We start from the raw sequence: 17759 nt of genomic DNA, 5'->3' as shown, positions 1-17759 counted from the left end.
CATTGTTCTCATGGCTCTTTACAACACTCTTATTGCACAACTTTCTCCAAACACAGAAAACTTCTGCAGTCTCGATGCAAGTGTTGCATCTCCACTTGTTTCCACAATTATTTGACTCTTTTTATAAATCACTAATATAAATTTCAGAAGGTGTAATGAATTACAGTCTCATACGTTCCATTAACACTAACTTTTATCCACACTGCACATGATTTTTTTTTCCCTTCTACTACATTTCCAAAAACCTATAGAACAAAGGTTTAGACACTACTCCTAGTCTTCATAAAATAAAATAGAAATCAGAACTCATGAACATATGCTTAAACTACATCACATGCTATTGTGAGATATTCATAAATACAGCTATTTCACTGAAAAATGTTCAATTCTCAAAAATAAAACAATTGAGGATAGAAGATATAAAATGCATTCTTGGACACACGCTGAAGATTGTTAACAAACCGTAGATTTAAAAAGATTAAATTAAAGACCGTATCATAAGACTAGATGACAGTCACAAAACTGCTGATGTAAGCACATTCACCCAATTGCAACCACAGTAAAGAACAAGCTTGGCAAGCTAAAACTGTTGGTTAAAAGTAAGGTGAGAAGTGTACTATCAAAACAGTGTTGATCACACTGTAAAAAACTGGTGTTCCTGGGTTAGAAAATATTTCAATTTCTCCCCCATGGAAGCTCTAACAGCTGGAAGGCAAGTAACACCAAGATGAAGTTATTCCTATTTGGACAGTTTACTGATGACTCTAACCAGAGCACCATTCTCTTCTCGTAACCGAAGGTTATCAGCTTTCACGTGTTCCAGTTGCTGTAAGAGTAACATCTGTGTTTTAATTAAAATGTTATTGCTTATATAAGAACAAAATTGAGATTTTTAGAGTACCAAACATTATGTAATATATATACAAGATTAACTAAATCTTTCAATTATTATTATAAACCATTAACTTTACCCCTGTTCAGTTATTACAAAGAGGCTGTGATGTATTTTAAGTTTACAACTAATCAGAAAACATGTATTTCTATTCAAGATTATTCTTCACTTCACTAAAACCTGTTCAATGATATGGAAATTTTACATTTAACTAAAACAATTTTCTTTTCAGAATATTCACAAATGTTTTCCCTAAATAGTTGTTTCATGAGAACAACTATCTGATTCCTCCAATAAAACCAATACATACAGATCTTATGATAAACACACAAAAAAAATTTTCAAAAGATAGATACAGTTGATAACCTGACTAACTCACCTTGTAAACTAAACATTTAGTCAAAGACCTACGTATACCTCTAACGAGAACTGCTGGACTCATTAATGATACCAGAAACGTTATGGGAAATGACACTTGTATTCAATAATTCAGTGGAACATTTTGTAAATTGAAAAGGTACTGATGCATATAAGTATTCTTACTCTAGTGTCTTACAATCACCTTCAACCTGTCTTTACAATAATAAATATATAAGTAATAACAATGATTTAAAAAACATTATAACCACATTAGCACCTCAGTTCATAAGTGTTATGAAGACAACTATTTTAGTAGCACAGCATTCCTTGGTGATTTTAAAAGAGTATGTATAATTGATTTTAAGTATTTTTGCAAGTTCTAGTACACAATTAAACCTAAGCACCTCTTTTATTTATCCATTCAAATCTATGTCACACAATTAATATGCAAAACCTTGGCTACATGATAGTCAAATCTAAAGGCATATTAAACTGCTTTCATTTTATTTCAAATTTCAGCTAAAAATTCATCAGAAGCAAATTTAAATTCAGGAGATAAAAAATATAAAAAGTAGTCAGATTCCATGTAAATAGTAAGAAAGCACATTATTTGATATCTTTTTTTTGCTTTAAGTGGTTACACATTACAGATTTTAGAAGAACTTCTACTTGTCAATTATCTTATTTCAAAGAGTATTGCCACTAGCTACTGTACATAGGATAGCTTTCAGACATGTATAATTTGTGTATTAACCATTCTTCTCATATATTAATTACTCAACTCAATATGTTGCATATTTTATAACAAAACTTTGAAAATTAAACTGTAATATATCTGGTAGATTTTACTTAAAACAGCTAATGGCATGCACATTCCAAAGACCAGAAAGATTACCTATTTGGATAATTTTGAAACCACTCGAGTCAGAGCTCTGTTTTCAGCTTTAAGCTTTTCATTTTCAGTCTTAACTTTGGCCATATTCTGCAAGTAAACACAGAAAAAAAAAAGGCCCTCAACTGACCACTGGGATTTTCTGACACCTGAAGTTCAATACTTGATGAGTGAGCTTTAGTAACAAACTACAAACATGGTGTTAGGATTTGTGTTTTAAATAAAAACCAGCACCTTAAACATTGCCTAAGCTTTGCTTTAAATACTCTTAAGAAAAAAAATCTTACAAATTTCCAGAATAGAAAAAGAAAAGAGTCAATGGAATAATATTAATAATAATCTCTAATTCTGTTCTGTACAAAACTTCCATGACATGCAATTTGTGTGATCCAAAAAGGTGTATGTTTCACTTAAGCTTTAAAACAGAATCCTTAAAAAGATCTAAGAAACATAACAAAATGATTTATGCTATACATAAACTGATATTGGATCTAAGTGCCATGCTGTACACAAAATATTTAACTAAGTTCTGATGCATATAAAATGATATAAAAAAAGATGGTTGACATTATTATTAGTAAATATTTTGTATTTCTAAAAAAGAAATTGTGTTATTCTATAATATAGATATCCATTAATTATTTTATTAGATAATTGTGTAATTTATTTTTAAGGTACTTTGTTTATTTTTGTGTGTGTTTGTTGCAAGTATGAACCAATGGGTGTCTTACAGTTGTTGGAAAGTGAGAATAATGGCTACAAAAAACTTAATAGACTACACAAGTGATAATTGAAAAGTTAACTAAGTCAGTAAGTAATCAGACATTACTGTTTGGGTTTAGTTATTTAGACCAAAGATTTGGCTTTCAACTGAAGAGTAGGACTCCAGGAGATAATTTTACCTTTATGATGTCATGTAGCTAGGCAGTTAAGAACATGATTATTTTCAAATAAATTATATATTTGGACGTCTGAACAAGTGAACCTTCAGCAGCTTTTTTTTTTTGTCAAACTGTAAAACAATAAATAATTGGTTACAGTTTAACTGAACCAAAGATATCCTTCCAATAACTTATTCCACAACAAGTGTTTAAGTCATCAGTGAATCTTCAAAGAATCCAGGTGAAAGCCAAGTGTATAATAACCAAATACCACTGGATGCAGAAAGTCTGTTATGTAAAACAGGTTCTTAGCACTATGTTAAAATTTGAGTTTGCTACATTTTGATATACAGGCCCTGCTACTGCATTCTGTTATATAAGGATGGTATTTGACTATCTGACACTGTTGTGTAGGTTTTATATACATCAGAATGCATCATAATGCAGCATTGTCTGACACAATACCTTTTATCAGCTAATTGGAATCCAGTAGCAAAGTATATACAGTAGAATGTACCATTGTCAAATACTTTCTTTATATCATGTGATAGAATCCAGTACCATGTTATATACATCAGAATGTAGTAGTGTCACGTACCTTTCATGTATCATGTTGCTAGAATATGGTAATAAGTTATTTACATTGGAATGTAACAGTGTCAAGTATCTTGCTTATGCATTGCCATTAAATCTCACGTACACAACCTTGTATTACATTATAATTACACAATATGTAAATTAAGCATCTTATTATTTGCTATTCATCTGAAATACAAATCATTAGTCATTTAGCCTATCTTCATAAATGATAATTAGGTAGATGTGGGTTTTATGCATTTACAATTCATGACATTTCATGAAGTATGGCTACCATGAATACAATAGCACTCCAGCATTGATGTTGTATGCTTAAAATCCAAGTGTTGATAAGTCCTAAGGTATATTTTACTATTTCCTAAGAGAGCTGCAGCTTGGGGCATCATTGGTGTCTAGAATTACTTGATAGGATGTGCAGCATCTCCCTAGAAGATTCAGACCAATCTCCTCTTTTTCAAAAAAATGTATCATCTTCTGTAACATTGTAGAAGGAGGGAAATAACAATCATTGGGCTGATGTGAACACCAATTATATCATCATATGGAAGTTTAAAGAGTCACATGATGTGGGCTCTATAATGTGTGGTATTGATGGTATCATTCTGTGGGATGCATAAATTAGTACATTTACCAATACTTACTCTGGTCTACACTGTATTTGCACCACCACAACTTTATCATGTTCCTGGATATAAATGGAATTGAAACTGATTCCATTTTCTCTCCAAATGAGTATAGACCTCTTTATCTAGCTGAAAGGTGAAGCATGACCCACCTGTAGAACAAATATTACTCCATGTGTTACTGATTCACTGCATGTGTTCTTGGCATCAATGCAGATGAGTGTTCTGAGGCTTGATATGGGCAGAATACACCTCTGTGGGATTCTGGTATACAGGCCATCAATGTGAAGTTTATTTCTAGCCATTTTTATATTGATGTGGTATTCATTTTGTGACTTTAGCTACCTGGTTCAATTTTAAAGCAGGCACAATATAATTTCACCAACCCAGAATTTACAGACAGTGATCATTTGCTTTCTCCAGATGTCCTGGCAATTCTACCATTGGTTTCAAAGCAGTTTCAGATTCTGTAACCAATTTCTGAGACATGTGTAAGCAATGTTCAACAGCCTGCTTTGGCTTGTTGGTTTCCTTCCACTCAATGGCTCTCTACATGAGTGAAACATCAAAATTTAGAGCAATTTTTAAATGTTAACATTTTCTTAATCTGGAAATGTATTTCTGATAGAAACTCATCTCTGAATACAGACTAGCCATCTTGCTCATGCATCTGCCTAAGAGACTTGCATACCACTAGCCTTGAGAAAATTGCTACCTAATTTCATGTATTTTAATGTGAACTGTGCTGATGCATGATGACATCATCATGAGACAAAAGCTCTTCATCAATAGGAGGGTGACACAACCTTCATACACAGTAACTTCCCCTATACATTTCACTCCTGGTAACTTCATTCTTTCATAAGGCAAGTTAAAAATGTGCTCCAAAAGAGGGAAGGATGGGTGGGAAGGTGTGAAGAGATATCTATCAGAAATACATTTTTAGATTATGAAAATGTCAACTTCCAAGATGATAACTCGCCTCAATACATGGATTAGCTAGAATCCCAGGTGGGGGGGACAGTGCAAAAGTTTACCTAAAGGAGCTCCCTTCAGAAGGCATCTGATGGGAAGCCTATGGAGTGTGGCAACTGATGGCAGAGGCTCCATAGGGTACACCAGTGGGAGACAGCATTTCATCTCGACCAGGGTATACTCTTTGCCAAGAATGTAATGGGGGAAGAGTCAAATGAGCCCCATGTGTTGCAGAGACCAGTAGAACAAGAACATAACCATCCGAGCACTTGCACACAAACAGTTGGTGAGCCAATATGTGTAGTGTGGTAGGGGCACATTCAGACCTCAACTCTATTGAACAGGCTCTGCAGGAAAGACTCCAGTTGCAGGAGGAGGGCACTTTAGTTATTGAGTATGGTTTCATATAGTGTGTGTGTGCTCACCTCAACTCTACTGAACATAAACTGGCCATAAGAGGAGGGCACAGTAGTTTTGGATCATGTTTTCTGTACATTGTGTGCTTACCTTGACTCAACTGAACAGGCTCTGGTATGAGTTATTGTTTAGAATGGTAACCCACACTATGCTGACAGTGTCACCACCATTCCATTTCTCACCATACTGTGCTGAGCCCAATCAGTGAGGATTCTTCATACTCCAACACCCAAGTGGCTAGGAGCTGGTAAGTGGCAAGGGTCTCCCATGCTCCACTCAATAAGAGGGGGTAGAGAATTTGCATTGGGGAGATCCAGAGAAGTGCCTGGAAAGGCCTTTTAGTGGAAATAGTGCAATGGGTGACCACAAAACTTTATTTATTAAAAGCCAGGAAGTACAAGCCAAAGAAGTAGGCAGAACACTTCTCTGGTGCTGGCTTTTCTATGTTAATCCACAGAATAGATACGGACTGAATAGGACAACTGAGTAAATATGTATATCATGAGGATACCTCAATTGGTCTTGTGGAATGTCCCATTTCATAGTAGGGCATTAGTAGAGACAGGGTGGACGATATGAGTAGTTTCCATTATACTAGCTCAATGCAAATTTTGGGTAATTACCAAGGAGGCAACACCAGCCACCTGGCTGGATCATATGAAATTGGAAAGGGGTTCTGGAAAAGAAATTGTACATATTCTTCTCAAAAATGGTGGGGTGATTGAAGAATGGCAACAGATAGAAGTCAAAATCCAGCAAAGAAGAAATAGCCAGATGGCGTAGATAAGAAGAGACAAATGTTTGGAGAGTTATCCACATGCTTGCCTGGAGAAACTCATCCCAGAGCCAGTGAAAGGTGACAAATCAAACCTGATATAGCCTGTGAACATCCACATCTAATAAGGGTAGAAGGAGAGGAGTCCCTGGAAGAAGAGAAGTCCCAGGGTAGGGATCAATGATGGAAGTGACCCTGAAAGGCAGAGGTCCATGATAAGGAACACTGAACAGGACACAGGATTTGTTTGTAATTAAGCACAAAGCTACACAATGGGCTATCTGTGCTCTGCCCTCCAAGGGTATCGAAACCCGGATTCTAGCATTGTAAGTCCACAGACAAACCGCTGTGCCACTGGAGGGCCAGGACACAGGAGCTGATGTAGGTCCAAAAGTTCAAATAGGTGAGACACAGAAAGTGAGATAGGAAAGAAAGTATGATTACCCTCCTGAGCAGATCAAGTCTTAGGACGAAAATATCAGTTTGGGGAGAGTGTGATAAGCATCCATAGCACGGACAACAGAACAATGGTAATTGCAAGTGAGAATGAAGAAATAAGTTCAGATAAAAAGATGTTGCAAAAGAAAGAAGCCAACAGCTCAAACGGGGTACATGTGAAAGCTTGAAAATCCCTACTAAGGCCTCAATCAGGTATGAGAGTTCAGCAAGGAGATCAAAGAAAAATGAAGCAGTGTAACAGTGTGGAAAGTACAGGGGAAGAAACACATTGTAGTACTGGGAAAAGCAAAATGCTATGAACAAGGCCGCTTGATAACCAACAAAGGTAGAGACTGAAAAAAACATGGACAAACAGCCAAGTAAAAAAGCAGACAAAATGTTCACAGTAGGATGGCCAGGAAAAAAGGAGTGGCAGATGGACCAATAACAAAAGACCTGCCACTTTTGTTGATAGATAAACACAGTGGAAGGGCAACAGGAATGTGAGAAGAAAAACATCACATAATTGGAAAGTCTGTCCTAATGAGTAATGGATCAGACAAATCCCATATGTGAAGATAGAGGGAAGATGTGCCACTATAAAAAAGAACATGTCCGGGTGAAGTACGAGAAATGGGAAATTGGGCTGGCCAAAGAGGCAGCAATCAAAAGATCCAACAAGGAGTGGCACATATCAAGGCGAGGATCAGAGAGAGGAGAAGAACAGGAGAATAGACATATAGAAAGAGGTGAGGCTAGTTCTGGCTGAGAAAATCAACAACCAGAGACAAAAGATGAGGAAAAGTAGACTAGAAGAGAGGAAGCCTAGAGTAAAAAAGGATGTCAAAGGTATCCAAGAGGGCCCAACCAAGAGCAAACCCCATGAAATATCTGGGGATGTAGAGACCACTCTGTTGGTAGAATGTGGACTGGTTGAGAGAGGCAGCCCCCTACCAAGTTCTAATATCCTAGTAAATGACAGGCAATCAGTCAAACCCAATGAAAATTGGCCCAGAAGTGTATGTCCAGTGCCTGAAAGCAAGGTGTACTGAAAATAATGCCTCTCAGATGGTTGATGCAAGAATCAACCATGAAATTGACTGAGTGGAACATGACCAAGTGATCCACCAGTATGGGGAAGGAATGGGAACATGCCCGACAAACAGAAAGAAGGTTGAGCATGTTGATATGGAGTGAATGCTTGTCCCACATCCAAATGCCAGAAGTCCTGCCTTCGTCTACAAATGTGCCTCAAGCATTGGTGAAAGGAGAGATACAGCTGGAGAGACAGTAGAAGAACAATGGAAGTAGGTATGGTCACGTTCCAGGTTCACAAGCAAGGACAATGGAACCTAAGAAAGAAACCCTTGGATGTGTAAGGTCAACAGTAGGAGGCACATATATGCATGCCAAAAAGGAATGAGGGGTTCCAGGGAAGTTAGAGTTCCCCAAAACAAAAGATCTTCTCATGCAGGAAGACAATGAGAAGTATAAAAGCTGGTGATCAGATACACCATAGCTTGCAGGTGAAGAGGACAAGGCTGAACTCAAAAGTACCAAATATTAAGTGGACATGAGAAGGGACTTAAATCTCAAGATAAGCCCCCCCTATAAAAAAGAGAGGTGTGAGAAGAGGAAACCATTCAAGAATGGACCAAAAGAAGTCAATTTTCCAAGAAAAGGAACACCAGCCATGGTACATGAATATGGCAAGTGAAGGCCTTCCAATACCAATTAATACAAAAGGGGCCAGAGCAAGGAATGGGAAGATGTGAAAATGATGTCCAGAACATAGAATAGACATGGGGGACAGGTCTAGAGTGAGGTGTAGGAAAGTATCTGACAAACTGACCACAGCCAAACGCATACCTGGTGGAAAAAAGACCATAGATGGAGCCATACGGAAGATAAAAGGAAATAGGAAGAGAAACAAGGAAAGAGAGACCAAGGAGTACAAATGAAAAATGACTGTCAGCAGAAAATGAGACCAACAGCAGGGAAACAAACTAAGGAGGGATAGAGCAGAAAAAGTGGAAAAGGCGAAGCTGGCAAAGAGAAGAGAATGACTATCTACTGGAAACATATATAAAGCATGATGAAGTGCCTCAGATAAAAGGTGGTGTTAGGAGAGGGAATACAGGAGGTTAGCGAGAAAAAGATAAAAACAGAAAGCGAAATATAAGGTAAGGAGCCTCAAGCTGGTCAAATATATACCAAGGACAAGGAATCAAGAAAAGAAAAGGAAAAAAGTCTACAAGTCAGGACAAAAAGAGTCAAGAACATGAAAGAAACAAGGCAAGAGAGAAGCTATTAGAGAAAGGAAACTATAAATTCTAATAACAAGCAAGGAGGAAAGACAGGGTAAACCAAAAAATTATGGGTCATGGAGTAAAAAAAAAAAAAGGAGAAAAATAATAAAGAACACATGCCAAAGATAAGAGAAAGAACATATCTGAGAATGAAATCCAGAAAGAGATTGAAAGGTCATTTCTCAAATGGTAAGTCACTACCCAAAGCCAATCAGATGAAAGTGGTAGTTAAATAGATCATTTCCGACTAAGGAGAAAGAATTTCAGTTGACAGGACATGAGTAGGAGGCCCAAGAAACATGTGATAATCCACAATACATTGAACAATGGCTATAATGTCCCCATCAGTTAATGAGACTCTAGAAGCCACAGCAGAAATAAGGTGTGTGTGTGAACAATGTCACTCACACAGGAATAGGTATAAGTCACCATCATTTGAGAATTCACAATAGAAAATGAAAGCTTTGTTAACAAAGCAAGTCTTACAAAATTGGACTCAAACATGGATTTTAAACATGTTGGTTCCAAAAAATGCCAAGGAGAAGAATGAAGATACCACGAGTGTAGGTGCGTAGGGGGAGTTACTGTGCATGGAGGTTTTGTTGCCCTCCTATGGGTGGAGGGCTTTAATTGCATGATGACATCATGCACCAGTGCACATCAGAATACATGAAATTAGGTGGAAGTTGCCTCAAAGCTACTGACATGCAAATCTCTTAGGCAGACACACAAGGATGATAGGTGATCTGTATGAAGAGGTGAGTTATAGTCTCCAAATTTCTAATTCACTTTAACACGACAACTGAGACAAAAGACTGTGAGGATATTTATATCAAATAAATAATCATCAGATGCTTGATTTGCATAACGGTACAGTGAAGAAGTGATTTATGTTATTTAAAACTGTGGTTTTGCCCTGTAATAGCTATAATATTACAAAATACTATTAGTGTTTAATTAAGTTTTGCATAATCTACTATTGTGTTGTAATAACAATGTGCAAGCAAATTGTTTGATACTGCTACACTTGGATATAATTAACCTGTTACTAGACCCTAGCAGTATGATATGTATGAAACACATCTCACATATATAACCTCCTACTGGATTCTAATGAGATATGAGAAAGAAATTTAACATCAATGCTTTACTGTGATGTGTATAACTTGCTATTTGATTTTAATAACATAATAAAGTTATCTGACACTGCTATTATCTGATATAAATAATCTACTATTGGATTCTAATCCTGTACAATTTCAAGCATATACTCCTGCAAACTTAGCCATCCCTTAACCCAATTACCTACATGGAGTGTAGGATCTCAGAAACCTACAAACACCATTTCAGCTGAAATTATTCATCTATATAACAAAAGTAATGTTAAACCTCTCAACTTCTTTTCAGTTATTACCAAAGAGAAATAAAAACTAACAACTTGTGTTCATTTTTCAAACAATTTTCATATTAAAGGTAGGCTTAAAAAATGATTAGTGAAAAAAAGATGCTAAAGAAAGTAAAAACAGAGATTAACAAAATGATTATTCATGAAGATACTGAATAATGATTCTAACCATAATTCCTGCCAATAAAGTGAGACTGTAAGATGTTTTAAACAGTTTAAGAAAGGTTCTTGAAACAGGATATTTGATTATATTCTAAACAGGATATTTGATTATATTCTAGCTAATTCTTGCCAATAAAAGAAAGTTCACATAATAATTGTAACAGATTTCTAAGTAGTCCCTGTAATTAAATGCAAGGATACACAATGGACGATCTGCAATTTGCCCACCATGGCTATTGAACTCCAATTGTTAATGTTATGAGCCCACTGAGCCATCAGGGGGCCCCTGTCATTAATGAACAGTGATTAGTTTAGAAGAATTCCTGTTGTATTAATACTATATCTTTAAATCAGCAACATCACATTTCCTGATTCATAAATATACGTCTAATTAGATTTAATCCCAAGATAAAAGATATTTTCGTAGCTATATATAATATTCAGTTTATCTGTTTAATAGTGTTATATCTTTTTCTGACAGTACAAAATTGAGATATTCTTCTAGTAATGTGTAAACAAAGTCAAGTGGCATGAGTTAGTGTATTTTAAGCTGTTTTAAACAGGTAAGATGTCATGCTGTTATTTTTGGCAAATCTGGGATTTTAGCTTTCATATTTGACTGTATTTTCACTATATGATACTTGTAAATATAATTTTTCATTTAGACTGTCCACACTAATGTAATATAGCAGTGGAAAAGTGCAGTACTCATAGATTAATATCAATTGACTTCAAAACTAACAGATATGAACTGATAGTTAGAAGGCAAGGAAATATTTAATAATTTTAAAATCTCATAACAGGTAATATTAATATTTTGTTGTATGATACTTAAAATGTGAGAAAAGGCTTAACACAACCTTTAAAAAGTAGTAGTAGTAGTACAGTAATTTATTTTAATGGCACTGCACAGATTATGAGAACTTTAAAATGACCTTGGAAAATCTGTCAATTTCAACAAAGCTCTAATTATCATGAGGTTTAAATTTGCAACTCTCCCAAATCTTGCACACTAAACAATTGGGGATCTGTCTAGATAAAGAAAAAGAAAATTAGCAAGTGTTTCTAGGTTTTTTTAATGACAGATTTCAAGTTTCATTTTTAAAGTGGTTTATGAAATCTAAAGTAAGGAATGTTTGTTTGTCGAATTTTGAGTATAGCTACTCGAGGGCTATCTGTGGTAGCCATCCCTAATTTAGAAGTAATGGACTAGAGGGAAGGAAGCTAGTCAACATACCATCCACCAACAACTCTTGAGCTACTCTTTAATAATGAAAAATGGATACGACTGTAACATTATAATGTCTCCACAGCTGAAAGGGCAAGCATGTTTCACTGATGGGATAAGAACCCACAACACACAGATTACAAGTTGAGTGCCTTACCTACTGAGCATTGTCAGGCCCCTAAAGTGAGGAATATAATTTTTATTTAATGGTATTTAATAAGTTAGGTAAAGTTTAACAGAACTTATGAAAGTTGAAGTGAGAAGTACCATTTTTAACTAACTGGTACTTAACAAGATGTGCGAATATTTGGAGTAACTTCTTTTAATTCACTGTTTTAAACAGGTAAAAATACTCTAAATTGCTTTTTCAAACTTACTGTGTCAATTGTGAACACTAATCAAAATGATTTTAGTGCACAGCTCCTTGATCCTACAGTAACTGAATACAAAACCTACACAACTCTTATGTGTGGTTACTTAAGGTTAATCCAGTGGCTCTTGGTTATAAAACATACTATGGCATGCCATAGCAAATATTTTGTTACACATTAATGTTTTTATTTTTCATTTTCTTTAGTCAGGAAAAAACAACTCTGTCTTTCAAAACACGAACAAGTAAACAGATTTAAAATGAAACAAGTAATTATCTCATGCCAGATTTACATCCAAAAAGCTAAGCATTCAACGGATATCAAAATATAGTATCAAAGACATTTCTAGGAGAATATTGTAAGTTTTCAGGAAGATTGGGAGAAAATTGTTAGTGATATACAATTTTTTATTTTTTAAAAATGCAGTATCTTTTTTTAATGATGGTGTTTAAAATGCACAGTGGAAGTTACAAATCATCATCAAAATATCACCACAATCTCCTGAAGAACAAATAACATCAGCTCATAGTGTTACTTGTCTTGTGTTACCATAACGATTATTGAAATGCTGTGCTACAATGATAATAACAACAAAATGGGCACTTGTGAGTTTATCACGTGGAGTTAATAAAGAAAAAAGATTGTAATTAATAAAACCAATCTGGCTTATGGAAATAGCATGCCAGTATTAACATTTTCTTTCTCTCTCATAAAACAACAACTGTAAACAGAGGCTGATGCTAATATCACAAGAGTTTTTATCATTATACTCAAAATAAATCAAATGCCTTTATTCAAATTATTTTTTCTAACATGCATGATTGGTATACCAGTGCAAAACTAATTCTTTATGCAATTTATTATGAAACAAATTGTTTCAACAATATCATTCCACGAAGAAAAAAATACTTTACGCTGAAATCTCTTTTACACATTTACAAAATGTTATTCTACAAAACACTATGGAAAAATGAAAACATTTGCAAGGCTACTGCTCTTTCTAACTAGTTTCTCTGGTGAAATGCAGAACATTATCACTTAAACATCTCTTGAATATGCAACCTCATTTTCAGCATAGTAAACACTGAATGTATTTCGTGACAAACTTATTAGCAGAACCAACAAACTTGGATATTAATATAAGCATTTTCAAAGTCATGCAAAATAGATCTTGAACTTATGTAATGATAAATATTAATGAAAATTCATAGTGGCTGAAGAATGCTACATGTAATTATCTAAAAACCAAATTAAATTAATACTCCTGTGTTATGAACGTGCCCCTACAGATCCACTACAGGTAAATTATTAAAAATGTAATAATGTGAAGACCTGTTTTTACAATATAATTTGTGTAAAATAGGTCAATTAATGATTAAATTTATGTGAAATACTATAATCTATCACTTATTGTGCAAAATACTGTGACAAATGCTATCTTCTGGAAAATTTAGTGTTTCAAGTCAGGATTATAAAAAGTAATATTTTAATATTTCTAAAAACGATTTTATTACAGTTGTCATATCGATGATTAGTCTGTTCCTTCAGTATGTAAATTATAAACACACTGTATATTCATTAAAGTGTAAACAGTGTACTTACCTGCAAGCATTTTCAAAAAGATGGTTTTAATATTTTTATCAAATCTTTAAGAGGTTTCCATGTTCTATTATAACTTTCACAAGGGCTTTCATATAACATTTTTAATGTTTTTAATGACTTACGTTATGAATAAAAGTTTATTTTTACAGAACAGTATTTTGATTTTTTTTTAAAAGACATTTTTTACACTAATTTAAGCTTTAGTCCCAATTATTCTTAACTATTTATATTTTTGAAAGCTTTAATTAATTACCTTTATTATTAAACTAACTGTAAAAGCTTGACCAATTTAGTTAATTTCTTAAACGAATAATATGTACACAGACAAGTATATATACAATTCCTATATCAAATATTATAGATAAATACTTTAGGCTGACTAGTATGTTTAACCTACTTTTAACTCTTCCTCCATTTCAGCAAGTTTTCTTTCTAATGTTCTTTTTTCCTGAAATATAGTCACCAGCAATAAGACTGACATTTATTAGGTTTATATTTATTATTCATTTTCAATGGATCACATTTGAGCCTTATATAGTTTCTATTTTAATACTATTCAATGTTTGGTAACAGTCTTTTTTTTGCAAATTTAAATACCTAAAGCTTAAATGAGGTGCTCAACAAACTTACAATTACCAAACTTGTGGTACAAAAAAAGACATGTAATCTATCTGGTAATAAATTACTCAAATATAAATTACAAATAAACAGATAGAAGCTTCAAGAATTTGAGAGTTAAATGTAGATCAGTAAGTATAACTATATCCCGTTTAAAAGTTTTACGTAAAACGAAAAACTGTTACTATACAAACATGGGGAATGGAGTCGAAACTAAGCATCATCGAACATAACCTACCCTTTTTTCAGCATCACTTAGAGAATTTCTGGTGTGATTCTAGTTGGAAAGAAATCAAATCATTACAAAAAAGATTAGAAATGATACAAAGATAAAATCTACATAATGCTCTACCCTAATATGAATATAACATTTGAAGATTTAAAAATATTTTGTACTTCTTCAATTAATTTGTTTCAAAAACAATTTAGGCATAATTTTTAGAAACAAAATATATGAAGTTCATACAATAAAATAAAATGAATAACATGATTCTTGCCACAACAGTTTCCATAACCATATGACACAAAGTTCCCTGGTTTTTAGAAATGTATGCTGCTCAGCTAAAACATGCAGTAGATTTGTCTGTAAAAATCTTACTTCTTTTGAAGCCATATGTTATTTAAAGCTGCACTGATTATCATATTTGATATAAGTAGCTAAACTGACACATTGGAAAGTACCAGCATTGGCAATTCTGACAAAAACAGACAATGATAGCTGAATATGAATGATTGAAGAAAATATTAATATTCATATTATTAGTACCGGCTAACAGCCAGATGTACATATCAGTTATCACTACTGTTGACAAAAAAATTCATATTGGTGCATCTCTAAATTACTGTTTAATGGTTAACAGGTTTGATTTCCTCAATTGTGTAAGATTTATTACTTTAAAGTGATAATGAAAATGTAGGAGGTAAATTAAAAAAGTTATAAAATTAGTTGTTCTTATGAATGAATAAAGTGTTCTTAATGAAATAACATACAAGTTTATTGAAAGGGTGTGTGTTTTCTTATAAAAATCGAGCTATCTGCTGTGTCCACCAAGGGGAATCGAACCCCTAATTTTAGCGTTGTACATCCGAAGGCTTACCATTGTCCCACTAGGGGACTTATTGAAAGGGAGAAATTTCAGTTATTTCATGATTTCTCTGTTACAAAGGTAAAAATCTAGTGGTAGAAATAATCCAGATCTAAAGAAAACATGAAAGGAAAACCACACAGCTTCTGAAGAAAATTAAAGCACATGACTTCAACCTCCAATGAGTTAGTAGGTATATATCTTCACTTACTATATAGACCGGGGGCTGAGACCCAAATTTTTCATGATAATCTTATGTATGATATAAAAAATTAAATTACTATGATCTTGTAATCTGATTTCTGTTAATCCCCAAAAAGTTACATTGAAGTTGCCCATACCTCTGGCCAATGTGCTTTTTTTGTAACCATTTCCAAAGTAGCAGGAGTACCATAGGGTTCTGTTCTATCACAACTCCTTTATATAATCTTTAACAACACTCTGTTCCCAGACCTAACATACACCTACAGCCCTCCAATGCATATTATAATATCCATATATCAAAATACTAATAACATTTTCTACAGCCCTCCAATGGATATTCTAATATCCATATATGAAAATACTAATAACATTTTCTACAGCCCTCCAATGGATATTCTAATATCCATATATGAAAATACTAATAACATTTTCTACAGCCCTCCAATGGATATTCTAATATCCATATATCAAAATACTAATAACATTTTCTACAGCCCTCCAATGGATATTCTAATATCCATATATGAAAATACTAAACATTTTCTACAGCCCTCCAATGGATATTCTAATATCCATATATGAAAATACTAATAACATTTTCTACAGCCCTCCAATGGATATTCTAATATCCATATATGAAAATACTAAACATTTTCTACAGCCCTCCAATGGATATTCTAATATCCATATATGAAAATACTAATAACATTTTCTACAGCCCTCCAATGGATATTATAATATCCATATATCAAAATACTAATAACATTTTCTACAGCCCTCCAATGGATATTTGAGTAGACCTCTTGATATATTAAACCATTTTGACTATTCTTGAAGTGGCTAGTGACCTATTACTAATGTGTACACTTCCTTATTCTATTTGTTCAGATGGTATCAGACCAGTTTCTCTATTTTAGCACTTTGTTATAGAAATCAGAGAGCCAATACTTTGATTTGGAAAAATGTTTACCTGTAATACAAAACACTTTAGTAATTTTATAACATAAACACTGAAATACCAGATCTGTTATTTCAGTCTGAGATACTCTACAGGAGGTTAATGTGTGATTCTAAAAGTCATTCATCAATTTAGCCCTTCCCCCAGAAAAAAATCTTGTAGGACTATATTTATGTTAAGATACTGGATGTAATGTATCTAGATAACTGAGATTTCTATGAATCAAATAGCACCACTGTTCATGCAGATGCTATCTATGAATGAATTTAATCAAACTATCTCTTACCACAGTCATTATCCACAGTTAGTCATTAATTAAATGTGTGACCAGTATCAGAATATATTACCAGTAAGAACAACTAGTTCCAACATGGGGCATTATGTAATTCAATAAAAGTTGTTCTTACTGATAGTGTGCTATGACAATGTAACATCCTGATAAACAAGATCAAGACAACCTAGTAATCCTAAGAAACAAAGACATGTAACTTACAACCACCCTCTACAGATGTAGCGAAATTTAAGTTGGAGAAACAAAAGAACAATCAACCAGAGACTTACAAAAGCTAGTAATCCTAATAAACAAAAACATGTAATTTACAACCATCCTCAACAGATGCAATGAAATTTATGGTGAAGATACAGGAAGAATAATCAATCAGAGACTTAAAAAAAAAAACACTAATGTAACAAAGCTCCTACACCTAGAAAACTCTGCTGTTACTGAACATTTGCAGTACAGGATATTCATTTGAATGGGACAAATATATGACTTTATATACAACACAACACTGGAACTTATAAAAATCAAATCTCACATCTGGATAGGTGAATCTCAAGGACAAAACTGCAACACTGAATTAAACAAATCGTGGAAATAAACTTGCAGTCATTCTTCCCCACATTAAAAAAAAATTAGCATTGAAGTTTGTTCAATAAAAAAGTTTTATTTATTTAATTTTATATA

General features: G+C 33.8%; 1 protein-coding gene across 2 annotated transcripts in view; it reads right to left on the bottom strand.

Moving 5' to 3' along the window:
* Window positions 1-224: 224 nt before the first annotated feature.
* Window positions 225-17759, bottom strand: part of LOC106458553 (protein phosphatase 1 regulatory subunit 12B-like) — a 124161-nt gene continuing 106626 nt past the window's right edge. Inside the window, exons 20-23 of one of the 2 annotated variants that reach the window (XM_013918071.2) lie at window positions 14784-14822; window positions 14325-14375; window positions 2148-2234; window positions 693-826 (exon numbers count right to left, since the gene is read on the bottom strand). In XM_013918071.2, the coding sequence (XP_013773525.1) occupies window positions 2148-2234; window positions 14325-14375; window positions 14784-14822 (177 nt within the window). In that variant the 3' untranslated portion in view covers window positions 693-826. Of the gene's footprint in view, window positions 827-2147; window positions 2235-14324; window positions 14376-14783; window positions 14823-17759 lie in introns of both variants that reach the window. The other variant, XM_022384799.1, reaches the window with a different exon arrangement.

This window comes from Limulus polyphemus, unplaced genomic scaffold, assembly GCF_000517525.1.
Source record: "Limulus polyphemus unplaced genomic scaffold, Limulus_polyphemus-2.1.2 Scaffold484, whole genome shotgun sequence".
In the NCBI taxonomy this organism is placed as follows: domain Eukaryota; kingdom Metazoa; phylum Arthropoda; class Merostomata; order Xiphosura; family Limulidae; genus Limulus; species Limulus polyphemus.
The sequence above is the reverse complement of the archived record's forward strand: the minus strand, read 5'-3'. Positions and strand labels throughout refer to the sequence as shown.